The sequence below is a fragment of the Panthera tigris genome, chromosome A3 (genome assembly GCF_018350195.1).
Source record: "Panthera tigris isolate Pti1 chromosome A3, P.tigris_Pti1_mat1.1, whole genome shotgun sequence".
NCBI lineage: Eukaryota > Metazoa > Chordata > Mammalia > Carnivora > Felidae > Panthera > Panthera tigris.
The window spans coordinates 24,372,827-24,389,169 of record NC_056662.1 but is presented as its reverse complement, the minus strand read 5'-3'; the positions used below and the strand labels follow the sequence as shown (position 1 = coordinate 24,389,169).

At 45.4% G+C, this 16,343-nt stretch overlaps 1 protein-coding gene across 1 annotated transcript in view; it reads right to left on the bottom strand.

Annotated features, from left to right (window-relative positions):
* PIGU (phosphatidylinositol glycan anchor biosynthesis class U) overlaps nucleotides 1-16,343 on the bottom strand; it is an 83,452-nt gene that overhangs the window by 13,919 nt on the left and 53,190 nt on the right. The window contains exons 8-11 of the mRNA XM_007073597.3: nucleotides 13,220-13,374; nucleotides 11,444-11,587; nucleotides 8,613-8,737; nucleotides 1,385-1,527 (exon numbers count right to left, since the gene is read on the bottom strand). Coding sequence (XP_007073659.2) covers nucleotides 1,385-1,527; nucleotides 8,613-8,737; nucleotides 11,444-11,587; nucleotides 13,220-13,374 — 567 coding nt within the window. The remainder of the gene's footprint in view (nucleotides 1-1,384; nucleotides 1,528-8,612; nucleotides 8,738-11,443; nucleotides 11,588-13,219; nucleotides 13,375-16,343) is intronic.

Below are 16,343 nucleotides of genomic sequence, written 5' to 3'. Positions count from 1 at the left end.
CAGCAAGACACAAGGGCCAGAACAACCTTTTGGATTTTCTCGAGGTGTTAAGTTGAATCCTGCAGATTTCTGTTGGCACAGGACACAGGAGGTGCCGAGCATCTACCATGAACAGCCTGTGGGCGACAGGCCGAGCAGACCCTCCGGCACAGTCCCACCCAGGCTACAGGGCCCTCTGTCTCTCTTCCTGCTGTTCACAAACCAAGATAAATAGCTGGGCTGGACGTTAATTGTCCAGAAATGTCCGTGCAGGAAATACCAGACCCATCACTCACTGCAAAAGCCCAAACTCCTCCCTCCTTCTTTCCCAGCAGCTAACCTTGGAGGGAAAGATCTCCTCCGGGGACTCTTCACTGGCATCATTAGTCTCTCCAGCTAGCCTGGCTTCCCATCCAGCCCATAACGCACAGGAAATGCCTGGCTGCACCAACAGCCATTGAAATGGTAAACGGTACAACTGATTCTCATAAGACCGCACAAGGAGGACAGAGCTGACCTAAGGGAACTTCAGAAAAGTTTGCTAGACCACCTGCAACAGAGTCTCTGAGAAAGCTTATTAAAAATACAAACTCCTGACGCTGTTTTCCACATCTATTGACTCAACATTCCTGGGAGTAGGGTCAGAGAATGTTTTGTGTTTGTTTTTTTAACAATCAAAGCCATGTAATTGTGACAGTCACAACATAACCATAGGATTTAAAACACTAACAGGGAATCTGCATTCTTAACAACCACCCTCTCACTCTGAGAACCACTGCTCTATGGCACCAAGGGAGGGGCTTCCCCTGGGTCAGGGGGAGATCAGAGCTCCTAGCTGGTACCTCTGACCCCTACAGCCTCCTCACCCACTATTCCCAGCCCCACCATCTGTGCTCCAGACTTACCCAACAGCTAGACCGAACTATTTTCTCATCTTGCTGCCTTTGCCCCTGCTCTCCCAGAGTCTGAAAAGTCTCTCCTCCTCCTGCCTCTGCCCTCCGCCCACCACACACACTGCACTCAGTACAGTGACACACAGCCCAGGCACTGTTATAGAAAGAGGGTGGCCTCAGAAATGGAGCCTTCCCTGAATTTGGTTCTTGGCTCCTCCGATGACCTTGGGCAAGAGACAACCTGTGTGAGGCTCCGTTACTATTTGTAAACTAGTGATAACACTATCTCACAGACTTGCTGTGAGAATCAATGGGGTGATAGCTCAGCATGGTGCCCAGTAAATGCTGGCTGAATTCACCTTTCCTTTGCTCTCTTTAATCCTCTCTACTGGACCATGAGCTACTTCAGGCAAACTGTCCCCTCGCTCACACCCAAACCCCTAGTTTGCAGAACCCAGGGCCTCTGTTGAATGTCTGAGGCTACAAAATGAATCCCCGTGCAGTGCTCTTACCTGCCCAACGTTGAAGGTCAATGTGATGGCATAAAAGAAATTAGAGTTGGCACTTCCTGCATAAATCCAGAGGTGCCACAGGACAGGGAAGAGCAGGGAGCAGACGATAATGATGCAGGCGAGGACAAAGATGTTTCTCAGGACTGCAAAGACAGACACTCACAATTAACCAAATGCTGATTCTCCTTGGAACCCTTTCTTATGGGCACGGCTCCACAGGACAAAGAAGCCCAGGGACAGCCTGGGTAGCTCAAAGGCAGAAACCCTCCCCCAGATTCAGAGACTCTGGGGTGCCAAGAGGCAAGCCTCAAACCCTTGAGTCAATGGCTCCCCATGCCCAAAGCTGGTGTAAAGTCCTAGGTTTGGACTCTGCACCTCCCACTGTGGGCCTGGCTAGTTACAGGTGGCAATGCTGTGAATGCCTCTGGGCACCACAAAGGGGGCGTTTTAGCAAGACAATTCACTCTGCCCCACAATCTAGGGGTGTCCAAGGGTAATTTCTCCCATCCCCAAGCAGGGTGCTCCCATCCCTGTCCACATGGGATCATGGACAGGAAGGGCAGTGTGAACCTATGGAGATTAGAGTCACGGTGAGTCTCTATGGTGCCACAGCCCTGGGTCTTAGGAAATGCTTTCCATTTTCCTTAACTCACGTCTTAGGTTGTCTGCCTTGCTCTTCAAATGTCCTTCACTCTTCCTTGGAGGATTTGAAGAGCTCTTCTGACACCCTCCCTCTAACATCACCGCCCCACACTCCCAGAAGGATTGAAGAATCCCACCAGGGAGAGGCCCTCCCCAAAGCCCCAGGGAGGACCTGCTACACACGGGGGTATGGGCAGGCAGGCAGGCAGAGTGCAGCTGGAGGGAAGGAGCAGGACAGTGCAGCCCAAACTTGGCCTCAGAAAGACAAAGACCTTGGTTAAAATCCCTGCTCTGCCAGCAAATTTCTCTGTCTCAGCTTTCCTATCTCTAAAACAGGGCTAGAATAGGGGCTACTTCATAGGAGGGTTACATGAATTAAACAAGATATGTGAAAAACCCGGCACAGATATATTACTGACTACTTTCTAAGGCTGCTGTAACAAATCACCACAAACTTGGTGGTTTAAACAATACAGCTTATATTACAGTTCTGGGTCTCACAGGCTAAAATCAAGGTACCTGCGTGCCCGCTGGAAACTCTAGGGCAGAAGCCATCCGTTTGCCTTTGCAGCGAGGCAGCGGCCTGAGTTCACCTCACAACCCCCTTCCTACTCCACCCAGCAACGCCAAATAAGTCCTTGCTACCCTGCATCACTCAGACCTCCTCTTTTGCTTCCCTCTTCCACTTTTTTTTTTTTTTTTTTTTAGAAAAATAGACCTTAGTTTTTAGAGCAGCCTCAGGTTCACAGCAAAACCATATGGAAGAGATTTCCCACCTCCAGCTCTTCCACTTTCTAAGGGCCCTTGCAGATTACACTGGGCCCACCTGGATAATCCAGGCTAATTTCCCCATCTGAAAAGCCTTAACTTTAAGTCCTTTTGCCACATAAAGTAATATATTCACAGGTTCTGGGGATTATGTGGACATCTTTGTGGGGAGGGAGCATTTTCTGGCTATCACACTGTGCTCCTCCCACCTTTTAACTCAATTAGGGGTATGTGACCGTAGGATTATGTGCTATTTTTATTTCTTTCTTTACACTTTATTGTATTTTAAAGAAAGTAATAAGTATTACTTAAAATAAACTAATTAAGAGAGCACCGTTAAAAAAACAACTTACCACTGGGTCTGGGTCCCAGCAGGCACTTAATGAACAGAAGTTCCCTTCCCCTCTCTGATCCTGACCTTTAGGAAATCCCTTCCTCCAAATCAGAGTCTGGGGAGACTTAAGAGATGGGAGCCTCCCAAACATTGAGGTCGTTTGTCCTGGCTGTATGGACACTTGGTAGAACTGCTATACCAGGGTTTCATGCATCAGAAGGGGGACTGGATTACACATGTGATTCTCAATTCTGGCTGCAAAATAAAATCACCGGGGGAGCCCTACCTGGACTAAGTATATCAGAGTGTCTCGGGGTGGGGCCTAGATATCCGTATTAGTTTGTAACTGCTTCTCTGGTGAGTCCAATATGCAGCCAGCACTTCCAACCAAAGGATGACAGCTGCAGACCCCTGGCAAATAAGACATCCAGACCAGTCTGTGACAGATTTCACTGGTCTTGTCACAGTCACAATCATCAGAACAAGGTAGTTCAGAGTTCTTGTTAAAGGCGAATGTTTTGAATTTAAGATTCATGAGAAGTGACAGGTGTCTCTTTGTTCCTGATTGTTGTTGTTAAAAAGTCCTTTCTCAGGGTGCTTGGGTGGCTCAGTCCGTTAAGCATTTGACTTTTGATTTCGGCTCAGGTCATGATTTCATGGTTTGTGAGATCAAGCCTGGCATCCGGCTCTGTGCTGACAGCATGGAGCCTGTTTGAGATTCTCTCTCTGTCTCTCTCTCTCTCTGTCTCTCTCTGTCTCTCTCTCCTCTCTCTCTCCTCTCTCTCTCCTCTCTCTCTCTCTCTGCCCCTTCCCCACTCTCACTCTATGTCTCTCTCTCAAAATAAACATTTTTTCAAAAGTCCTTTTATGGGGGCACCTGGGTGGCTCAGTCAATTAGGCGTCCGACTTCGGCTCAGGTCATGATCTCATGTTCTGTGAGTTCGATCCCCGCATCGGGCTCTGTGCTGACAGCTCAGAACCTGGAGCCTACTTTGGATTCTGTGTCTCCCTCTCTCTCTGCCTCTCCCCCACTCATGCTCTTTCTCATTCTTAAAAAATAAATAAACATTAAAAAAAATTTTTTTAAAGTCCTTTTATGAAATGGTGATGAATGGCTGGCAGTTGACTGTTTTAATGTTGTCAGCAAAATAAGTTGGCAACCCTGTCACCAGAGTTTAAAAAAAATGTTAGCAGTCTGTGAACTCCCATACTTTGGAAACACTGGCATGGAGAGCTTGCGGGGTCCTTTTTTCCTGACCTGAAAGTTCCATGATTCTGGGTTTTCAAAGCTGGGAGGGTAAAGCCCTGACTCAAGCCTTCCCGAGACTGTAGGGAAAGCCTCCTCCTTGCTCCCAGAACAAGAAGTCTGGGAAAGGGTTATGTGCATGGAGAATTACTATTATTAAACAATGTTACAACGTCAAGAAAGGAGAACAAACCTTTGCCATTCCTCCACTCCCACATCACTATTTACATTTCTCAGTGGTTCTTTCTGATCCCCTGGGCTGAAAAAAATCTATGCTATTCCTAAAACAAATCCTGTGGCCTGAGAGCCCAGGTAGCCCTTTGTTCCCTGCCTCTAGCCACTCTGGATTTCAGACAGGGTGACAAGAAGGTAACAAAGTGCACAGAGACTGGGAAGGCTCCCATGCAGCTCCTGGCTGCAATTACAAACAGCTGCAAAGATACATTCCCATGTGCCTGGAGGAACTGTCACCAGCATCCAGTTGGCTTCTGGCCTGTGGTGACCTTTGCAAGAACTGGGAGCTGCTACTCACTCTTGCTGGCTGACAGGCCAGAGGATTAAAGCTATACGCCAGAACACACAGAGCTGGGACCTGGGGCACAGGACAGCTTGTTCCAGGCACCAGGTGTCAGAGATGACCAGGACCTAATGAGACGAAAGGCTCACGCTTCCTTAGACTTACTGGGTCAGATGGAATCAGATTCCCTACTACACCCACGGTGGCTTATCCAGTCTCTGCCTCGGTTGCTGACAAGCTGAAACTTCAGGCAAGTCACCTTCCCTCTCTGAGCCTCAGTCACTCAGAAATAAAATTCCACTTGAAGAATCCAGTCCAACTGGCAGGAGTGCAGGGGGGGAACTGGGAGCTTCAAAGGTGCTTATTATGTTATTATTCTCTTTAATTTGTCTGGTTTTTTAATCCCTAGTCTCTTATATTTATACAATAGTTAATAAAAACAACACACACACACATACAAATACAGCCTTTGGTAACTGGATCTTTCAGCTGGACCACTGTAGGCTAGCACCAGCTCTGCCAGCAGGCTGTTCCCTAACACCACAATTGTGTGTCTGTATGACTCATCCTGGTCCCAAGCACCAGAGTCCCAGCGTCTGGGGCCTATACTTGGGGCAGGGCCGACATACCTCGTCTCCTCCCCACTGGCCAGGACAGGAAAACAAAAAGGTGAATGTGTGAGCAGGCATGTTAGCACTGGCAACTAATGTTTAAATTGAATTCTTAGCCACATTACAAGTCTGAGTACCTTCACCCTAGACTCACAGACTTCTCAGTCTCCACTCATGGGTCCAAAGGACTAGGCTGGAGATGCTCCTGGCTGAATGTAACGACTCACAGCTGTCATGACCCAAACAGATACCGAGCATGAATATTCTCTGCCACAGTTGCTGGCCACTGGGGGCGGGGGGCTGAGGGGGGGCGGGGGTGGTGGCAGAGGCCAGCCCACATTCTGTGCAGAGTCTTCAGTCAAGCTGAACTGTAAACTATTCGCCCAGACAGCCAGCAACAGCATCTATTAGATCATCTAGGTTTCTGGGAACCCCATCCTTAATTTCTCTGCGTCAACCCCAGAGGGCATAAAATAGCTTATTTCAAGCTTTGAAAAGTACATTCATTCCAATGACCCTGAATGACTCTACCAAGCCTGAAGCTTTGATCACGGAATTATGTAGGAACCCCCCCACCCGCATGATTCTTACTAATGGTAACTGCAGTGCTATTTATATACATTATTTCTCAAACTTAAAACACCCCTGGAAGATATTCTCCCCATTTTACAGATTAAAAACCAAGTGACTCAGAAAGATTAGATGAATTTCCTAAAAAGAGAGAGCTGGTAATGGGAAAGCCAGGATCCAGATTCAAGTCTTTCTGGCTCCAGACTGTGTTCAGCAATATGGGATGAAATATTTTTTTTTAATTTTTTTTTGAATGTTTATTTTTGAGAGAGAGAGAGAGAGAGAGAGAGAGAGAGAGAGAGAGAATGAGCAGGGGAGGGGCAGAGAGAGAGGGAGACACAGAATCCAAACCACGCCCCAGGCTCCGAGCTGTCAGCACAGAGCCCGACGTGGGGCTCGAACTCACGAGCCGTGAGATCATGACCTGAACCGAAGTCAGACGAATGCTCAACCAACTGAGCCACACAGGCGCCCCGGGATGAAAGATTATTAAGGGCAAGAGACAGCTAAGAAAAAAATGACTCTACTTCTGAGGAAAGAGGATCAATGTCCCCAAGACCCACACTGTCACAAACTGGGGCATGTCCACATGTTTGGTGGCCTCATGATTTGTCACTGGCCACTCTGCTGAGGGGGGTGGGGGCACCAGACTGACTCTGAGCCTGCTGGACTGGGTGATTCTTATCTGTGCAATGAGGATGTCATAGGCAGAAAACGCCACTTACTCCTCCCAGTCAGGCAGGACTGGTCACTGCCCCACAGGCCACCACCTGCGAGAGTAGTGTGCCTTGCCCGCCCACTCTGCTGTTTACCTTAGCTCAGAGGCCCAGTCTTACAGGTAGGTTTCCTTCTGGCAGCTGGTCAGTTTCACTTCCTGGTTGACACCCAGGCATCCCCAAACAATAACAAAGATTTCCTTCCTCTGAAGCCTGTCCTCCCCAAGTTCACTCTTGATACCTGGCTGTGCACTCCACTGTTATGGAAAATTCCATAGCTCCCTTCCCATTTTAGATTAGAGAATCGAGTATTGGGCACTTACACTGCCTGTTTATTACAGGGCTTAAAAACTCATCCAAAAACATGTGCTGAGTTGTGTGGGTCAGGTCTGATCCTGGGTGCTGGGGACACAAAGGTGAGTGAATCATAAGTCTGCCCCCAGGGAGCCCACAAACACTGAAGAGAACCCATGCAGAGGGCTAAAAGCCCAACTGAGGAAAATACTGGCAGTCTCGGAAGCATAACTAGCTCACTGTATGCCATCTTCTGAGGGGGGACATGGTTAGAGCTGCAGGGGTCTTCAGAGCAGGCAGATGTCCAGTGTTCTATAAACATTTAGGTGCAGTGCTGGGAAATGGTTCAAAGACCAAGGTCTAGTGTTCCACTGTCCAATGCGGTGGCTACCAGCCATGTGTGACTTTTTAAATTTAACTACATTTCAGTTAAAAATTCAGTTTGTCTACAAGCTCCTGGCTGGCTCAGTCGTTAGAGCTTGCAACTCTTTTTTTTTTTTTTTTTTTAATTTTTTTTAACGTTTATTTATCTTTGAGACAGAGAGAGACAGAGCATGAACGGGGGAGGGTCAGAGAGAGGGAGACACAGAATCTGAAACAGGCTCCAGGCTCTGAGCTGTCAGCACAGAGCCCGACGCGGGGCTCGAACTCACAGACCATGAGATCATGACCTGAGCTGAAGTCGGACGCTCAACCGACTGAGCCACCCAGGCGCCCCTAGAGCTTGCAACTCTTGATCTCAGAGCTGTGAGTTTGAGCTCTACACACTGAGATTATTTAAAAAATAATAATAAAATAAAATCTTCAGGGGCACCTGGGTAGCTCAGTTCGTTAAGCGTCTGACTTTGGCTCAGGTCATGATCTCATGGTTCGTGAGTGTGAGCCCCACATCAGGCTCTGTGCTGACACCTCAGAGCCTGGAGCATTCTTCAGATTCTGTGTCTCCCTCTCTCTCTGCCCCTCCCCTGCTCACACTTGCTCTCTCTCTCTCTCAAAAATGAACATTAAATTTTTTTTAAATAAAATCTTCAAAAAAAATTCAGTTTCTTAGTCATACTAGTGGCTATCCTATTGTACTGTGCAGATATAGAACATTTCTATCACCACAGAAAATCCTACTGGATAGCACTAGCTACAGGCTCACAGCAAGCCCTTCCACTTACCTGTCATATAATCTTGAACAAGTGGCTCTACCTTTCTGTACCTCAGTTTTTTAATCTGCAAAATGGTGTTATTTTTCCCTCCAAGACTGGTGTGAAGATAAAATGACCTAATGCATGTAACACTCCTAAAACCACAGTGGCCAGGTAGGTACTTAGTGACCAAAATATGGTAGTTATTTTTATTACCATCACTAGTCTGTAGTACCCAGCAGGCGGACACTGCCTCGTGTCATTCCCCCTCTCCCGGTGCTGCCAGCACACCAGATGCCAGGCAAATGCCTATCAATCTCTTTTTCCGTGTCTGTCTTATCCAGGGACCAGGCTGACACAAATCTGCCACCACAGGGTTAGAGGTGGGAGTACTCACATCTGTAGAGATGGTTCCACACAGGGAAGAAGGCCATGTAGAGGGCCACGTCCCCCACTGTTGGGTAGGACTTGAAGATGGAGATGATGGCAATCTGAATGAACATGAAGAAGACAGGGTGCTCCCTGGGGTGGGGTGGGGCAGGCAGAGAGGGAGAGATCAGTCAGGGACCAGGCACACCCGAGACTCCTGACCCCATCCCTCAAACCCCAAAATACTCTCAAGTGGACTTCAGGTAGGGTCTGGCTCTGCTACCCATAAGACATGGGGCCAGACCAAGCAGCAAAGCAGAAAACTGCAGGGACCCAGAGTTGCCCAGAGGTGGTGAGGAGGGCCCAGCAAACACTAGAGCAACAGCCCATTGCCCCCCACACCCCAGTTCTGAGCCTTCCCCGGCAAGAGTCACTAAGGAAGAAAACAAATGAAGTCAGCTTCATTACTGGGCTTTCATAGCTGCTGTCAGAGTAATCAGGCAGCCTCCCTTGCCAGAGGCCCCTCTGACACCCAGACCCCAGGGCAGGAAGTGCCTCCTTGCTGATGCTCTTTTTCTCTGACAGTAAGGCCAGTGGAGTCTATACACACTTAGCTATGATAAGCTCCTTTCCAGAAGGAGAAGTGAGAGCTGCAGGCAGCTTTTCAGCGCTTTTGGGCTGGAACTGGAGTTTTGTTACCTTAAACAACAATAACAGCTAGCATTTCCTAAACCCTCATGCTGTGACAAGTTCCGTCCTAGGCCCTCTCCTTGTGCTGTCACATGGGATCCTCACTATACCTCACCTACTCCTTGAGGTAGGCAATATCATCACCCATACTTTGCAGATGAGGAAAGAGGTTCAGATAAGGTAGGTGAGTTTGTAAGCAGTGGAACTGTTTATCTCCAGAACTCCTGAGCAGCACCAAGACTGTTCTCCTGAGTGCCTAGCGTGATCACAGCTCTGGTCAGGAAGGGTGGGGACAGAGCTCAATCTCCAGTGTTCCTCCGAGGGCTGACCAAGTGCTACAAGGAAGCCAACAGAGAGAGGCCAGATCTACACCCTCCCCAGCTGTACCTAAACAACATGCATGTGGCCTACTTCTGCACACTACCTGGATGCCCAGCTCATAAAGGCTTTCTTCAGAGATTAATGGCAGTTATGTCTTGCAGGTCAAAGGTCAGGGTGACTCAATGGGTGTAAGTCTGAGATGTGGAGACAAACATGTACACACCCCAAACACTCCAGCAGTTTTACACAACAAATGCTTCAGACTCAGCCTGGCAAGTTTCAGTGCTATAGGCTCTCGAAGGGTCCAGCTAGCCCAGTGAGCATCTTCCTAAAAACAATCCAAATCACTGGCTGTGGGCTTTTTAGGTAGCTGGTAAGAGCTGCATGAAGAGCTTCATGGCCTATGAAAAGGCCAGTGAAAATCCAGTGACAAGAAACATGAAGACTAGAATCCCCTGCAATACTGTCTGGGGAGAGTTGGTCAGAAGGGCCCTGTTCCCACAAAGCTAGCACTGGAAGCAAACACTTGCAGGGGCTGGAGAGTCAGTGGAGCTTCAGATCCAGCCACAGGAAGGCAGCAGTGGAGAAAGTCACTTCATATAGTCTGTCCCCACAACCCTGAGGCCCTGGCCTGGGGTGGGTGGAGGTGGGGGGGGTCACATGATGGTGCTGCTGTAGTCTACCCAGAAGCACCTGTGGCCTTTCACATGCAGACAATGAAAGGTGCTACAGAGTGAGGAAAGGTGTTCCAGGCTCCCAGCTTCTCTCAGCCCAGTGGCTAGGCCTGACCAGATCAAGGGCAGAGACTGGGCGTGACAGATAGCTGGAGAGCTTGGCTGGGCAAGGCTGCCAGAGTTCCAGAGACTGCCAGGCCAAGGAAAGTTTTCTGTCAGATGCCAGGCCAAGGCTCTGTCATGGGAAGGAGGCATGAGCTCTGAGCTTTTACAGAATGGGAACCATGTGCATTGGTACACTGGCCATGAAGACTGGCAGGAAGGTTAGAACAGAGAACTCAGGCTCTTGAAATTTAAACCAAACTCTCTTCTAGGTTCCCTGGACTATCAATGCATATCTGTATGCTTCAGTGCCTCTTTTCCCTGCTCTGATAATAGAACATTTTCCAGGGACCACTACAAGTGATCTCTCTCAGGAGTTTGGCATGGTGCCAAGGGATGAGTATAGATGTTGGAGACAAACTTTGGTCTGAATCTCAGCTCCACTACTTACTAGCTGTGTGACTCTGGGAAAATCACTCCACTTCTCTGAATGTCCATTTCCTCAACTATAAAATGGGCGTAATGATAATAAAATGATGCCTACTTCCAAGAGATGCCAGAAGGGTTAGGTATAAATACATTTCAGAAAACCTAAAAAGGGCTGGGATGGAGCCAGGCTCAATACATGTTAGTTTTCTTATGCTGCAGAAGAGACAAGCCTTAAAGGAAATTGATCAGAAGATTAAACAGAGCTGCAGGTGGCCAACCTCCCAACTAACACATCCTGAGTCTCCATTGTCACTGGGCTACTCATGGAGGACGCCCAATAAGATGCACTTTTTCTAAACACCCTTTATAACTCCAAACTCTTCCTCTATCCTAAATAGCGAGTGGGTTCAGTAGCACTGTGGGCTCAAAGTGAAGCTAGGGAAAATATCAGGGTGCTCCCTGCAGCCTGCACTCATGTGTGACTCTATTGCTGGCTATGGCTACTGGCACCTGAGGCCATTAAAGGTAGGGTTCCCTGGAGAAAGATGGCATAAACCTGAGAGAGGATACTCCTAGTTTGAAAGGTGCTTGTAAGACTACAAATGGCTCTGCAGACAAAGAAACCGCAGGTCCAACCACTTACTTTAGCTTTATGGCTAAGGGAATGGTGTAGAAGAAGACGTTGATCTGAAACACACATACAAAGAAGAGGCTGAAGTGCTCAAACATCTCCGCGAAGAAGTACCAAAAAAGACCGATGTTTGGAGTGAGATCTGGAACAGAAAGTCTGGAATGAAGAAAACAAAGAGGGAGAAAAAAAGAGAGCCAAATTTTAAATGGTCTGCCTTGACCTGGTTTTCTCCTAAAGAATTTGGTCACTACTGGGCAGCCAAAGATGACTTTGTCCCCACAGTTATCAGGATGTGAGGGGCCCTACAGGCACCCTGGATATAGGTAATTAATAAAAACAAGAGGCAGAGAAACAGAGAATGATAACCCATAACAAATATCAACTAAACCAAATTCTGGCATGCATCAAAGATCTGAAATGAGGCAGGATTTGGGCTAGAAGTCAAAAGACCAGCCCCTCTTTTACTGCCTAAAATATATATGTTTAAATTTAGGAGATACCCAGGATATACAAGAGAGGAATGGGTTTTAAACAGACAGTATCTATTTGGGGCATTACAAAGACTTGCCCAGAGGAGCGAGCTCAAAGATCCTGCTGCTCCCCATTCTTGCTCCACATCCTGACAACAGGAGCCAGAGACTGAGTGCCTGACACTGCAGTGACTTCTGGGGTCTTGAGGAAGCACTGGCAGGTTCCAGCTAGGATCCCGGATCTCATTTGAGAAATAAGGGTTTCACTGGAAAACTTTTTGTCTAGTTCTATTAGATAAAGATTGGTTGCAAATCTGGCTCTTCTAAAAATTTACATTATATGTCTTATTTTCAAAAACACAGATTTGGAACTGATGTCAATTCACGATTTTAAAAGGGCAGTAAGTGGAGCATGAAGAAGGAAGAAATAGGCAATGGCTCATGGTCAGAGTGCACTGACCAAGGCCTCCACCCAGGGCATTTCTTTGCCTCCTGCTGTGACTACATTTCCTTTTCTGTGAAATGAGGTAAAGAACACAATCCTGTGGGCCAGCAAAAACCAGGAAAAGCTTTTCACCGGCATTACAAACTCTTACTTAAAGCTCAGCATGAAGAGCTACAAGTTATGCATAGCCAGGATTTAACACAAATTAGCAGTCCAGAATTCCAAAGGGGAGTCTGCCCCTCCAGATCCCCTCCCCACCCTGACAGATTTAACTGTCTATCACCTCAATGGGCTGTGAGGTCCCTGAGGCTTGAGCAGCGACCTTCCTGTCCTCCTCAGCATACCACACAGAGAGTATTGGGAAACGTCTGCAGAATTCATACTCCATTTTTATTTTCTCTAAAAGTTTGACACATGGGAGGTGGCTTTATTTTAAAACTGTCAGAGACCCTCTTGCAGTAGAGGAATATATCCATTCCTGTTTGGGACTGAGCCAAACCCTTCCAGGCAGAGGCTGGTAGTTGCTTCAGATGTTCCTAGAGAGTGCTCTTTAATCTCACAGGATCAAAGGTACGCACTAGACCTGTGGTTCTCAAAGTCTGCTCTTCCCTGGATCAGCAGCATCAGCATCACCTGAAAACTTGTTAGAAATGTAAATTCTTGGTTCCTATCCCAAATTTACTTAATCAAAACCTCTAGGGGCAGGGCCCAGAAATCTGGGTGTTAATAAGCCCTGCAGGTGTTTCTGGTGCACACTGAAGTTTAAGGACCCCTGTATCTTGATGCTCCCTGTGGTTGCGCACCCTCTGATTCCACCTGGAGTTGTGAAAAACAAATTAGCTTCCAGAGTTTTCTAATGAAGTCATTACTTACATGAAGCCATACACTGCAGGGATGAAGTCCCAGGAGCTGAGAAGGAAGAAGGAGAGGCAAATGATTACCACTAGGCTTCCCACGTACATCATGGCATACTCCCAAGAGAAGATCCAGAAAGCTTTGCTCTTCACTTTCACAGGTATATACTGCCGCTAGGAGAGAGGGCAAAATGGTACATTTAGGGATGTCAAGGACAGAAAGAAGTTATCAGCTTAAACTTCAAGATCCCTTCTGCAAAGCACAGGACACAGAAAAATGGAAAATCAAAGGACTGAAAAGGATTTCCTTGTGTTAAACCCTAACCAAAAGAAAACAAGTTTAATTATACTATTACCAGATAAAATAAACTTTGATGTAAAAAGTATTACAGAAATTAAGATGTTTCATAATGATAAAAGGTGCAATTCATCAGAAAGATGTAACAGCTTTAAACCTGTATGTACCTAATAACACAGTCTCAAATATATAAAACAAACATGGACAGGGCTACAAAGGAAAAATGGACATAACCATCATCAGTAGATAACAGATCACAGAGACAACAATCAGGAACCAAGTAGGAAATATGAATAACACATTTTCTTTTTAAAGGTTTAAAAAAGTTTATTTATTTATTGGGCTGGGCGGGGGGGGGGGGGGGGGGGGGGGGGGAGGGAAGGTGCAGAGAGAAAGAGAATCCCAAGTAGGCTTCACTGCAGCACTGAGCCTGACACAGGGCTCAATCCCACAAACCATGAGATCATGACCTGAGCCAATTCAAGGGTTGGACACTTAACCAGCTGAGCCACCCAGGTGCCCCTGAAGAGCACACTTTTAATAAATTTGTAACTTCTTTGAGAATGAGTCAGGGAAAAAAAAAAAGAAAGAAAAAAAAATCTGTATATCTAGAGAGATACAGAAAATGTGGCAAAATGGTAACTGGGTAATCTAAATAAAAGGTACTTATTATACTAGTCTTTCAACTTTTCTAAAGCATGAAAAAATTAGGGAAAAACTAATTCAAGAAGAAACAAAATTGAATGGTCCTATAAGCATTTAAGAAACTGAATTAGTAATGAAAAATTTTCCCATAAAGAGTAGGCCCTAAGCAAAATAAGTCAGGCAGAGAAAGACAAATACCATATGATTTTACTCATATGTGGAATTTAAGAAACAAAACAGATGAACACAGGGAAAGGGAAGGAAAAATAAAACAAGGTAAAAACAGAGGGAGGCAAACCATGAGAGACCCTCAACTATAGAGAACAAACTGAGGGTTGCTGGAGGGAAACTGGGTGAGGTGATGAGCTAAATGGGTGATGGGCATTAAGGAGGGCACTTGTGATGAACACTGGGTGTTATATGTAAGTGATGAATCACTAAATTCTACTCCTGAAACCAATACTGCACTATATGATAATTAACTTGAATTTAAATAAAAACTTGGAAGGAAAAAAAAAAAAAAAAAAAGAGCAGGCCCAGCCAGTTTTACAGGAAAGTTCTACCAACATTCAAGGTGATTCTAACCTTACATTAATTCTTTCACAGCAAATATCATAAACTTGATACCAAAACCATTTACCAACACGAATACAAAAATACTAAATGAAGTATTACCTAATATAATTCGGCAATATATGATAAAATTGGGTTATAACTAGGTTGGACATATTCAAAAATCAAGGTTAATGCAACGTAAGAAAAGCTATTAATATATGTATCACAAACAGTTTAAAAATAAATCATATTACTCAGCCATCAAAAAGAATGAAGTCTTGCCATATGCAATGACGTGAATGGATCTAGAGTGTATTATGCTAAGCAAAATAAGTGAGTCAGAGAAAGACAAATACCATATGATTTCACTCATGTGTGGAATTTAAGAAATAAAACAAGATGAACATAGGGGAAGGAAGAAAAAAGAGGCGGGAGGCAAACCATAAGAGACTCCTTTTTTTTTTTTTAATGTTTATTTATTTTTGAGAGAGAGAGACAGAGCATGAGCGGGGGAGAGGCAGAGAGAGGAGACAGAATCTGAAGCAGGCTCCAGATGTCAGCACAGAGCCCGATATGAGGCTCCAACTCACGAGCCATGAGATCATGACCTGAGCCAAAGTTGGATGCTTAAATGAGCCACCGAGGCGCCCCAAGAGACTCTTAACTATAGAGAACAAACTAAGAGTTGCTGGAGGAGAGGTGGGTGGGGGATAGGCTAAATGGATGATGGGTATTAAGGAGGGTACTTGTTGTGATGAGCACTGGTGTTTCATGTATGTGATGAATCACTAAATTCTACTCCTGAAATCAATATTATACTATATGTTAACTATGTTGTTAACTAAAAATGCCAACAAGCTATTTTATGGAATTATACAAGATTAAAGTTTATATGGAAATATAAACATGCAAGGAATGAAGTACTAATACATGCCACAACAGAGATGAACCTCGAAAACATCATGCTAAGTGAAATAAATCAGTCACAAAAGACCACATATTGTATGATTCTATTTATATGAAATGTCCAGGACAGCATATAAAGGCAAAAAGCGGAATACTGGTTGCTTAGAGCTAGAGGGGAAAGGGGAACTGGGGAAAAACAGAGAGTGACTTAATGGGCATAGGGTTTCTTTCTGGGTTATAAAAATGTTGTAGAATTGATTGTGGTAATGGCTGCACAACTCTGTGAATATACTAAAAATCACTGAATTGTATACTTTAAATAGGTCAATTGTTTGCTATGTAAACTATATCTTGATAAACAATAAAAGCTGTTAAAAGAAAAACACCATAAATAAGTCAAAAGATAAATGAAAAACTAGAAGAAAATATTTGCAGACAAAGGGTTAATAATACTTCTAATATATAAAGGATTCTTCAAAATGGAGAGAAAATAGATCAAAATGCAAGAGAAAAATGAGCAGAAAAAATGAATAGACAATCCACAAATATGAAAAAATGTTCAAACTCACTCATATTTTAAAAAATGCAAATTAAAACAACACTGAGATACCATTTCTCAGAATCAGACTGGCAAAGATTTTTTAATGTGACAACACATTCTATTAGCAAGGCTGTGGAAAAATAGGCAATGTCATACATTCTTATGTCATACATAAGAATACAAAAATTGTACAATCCT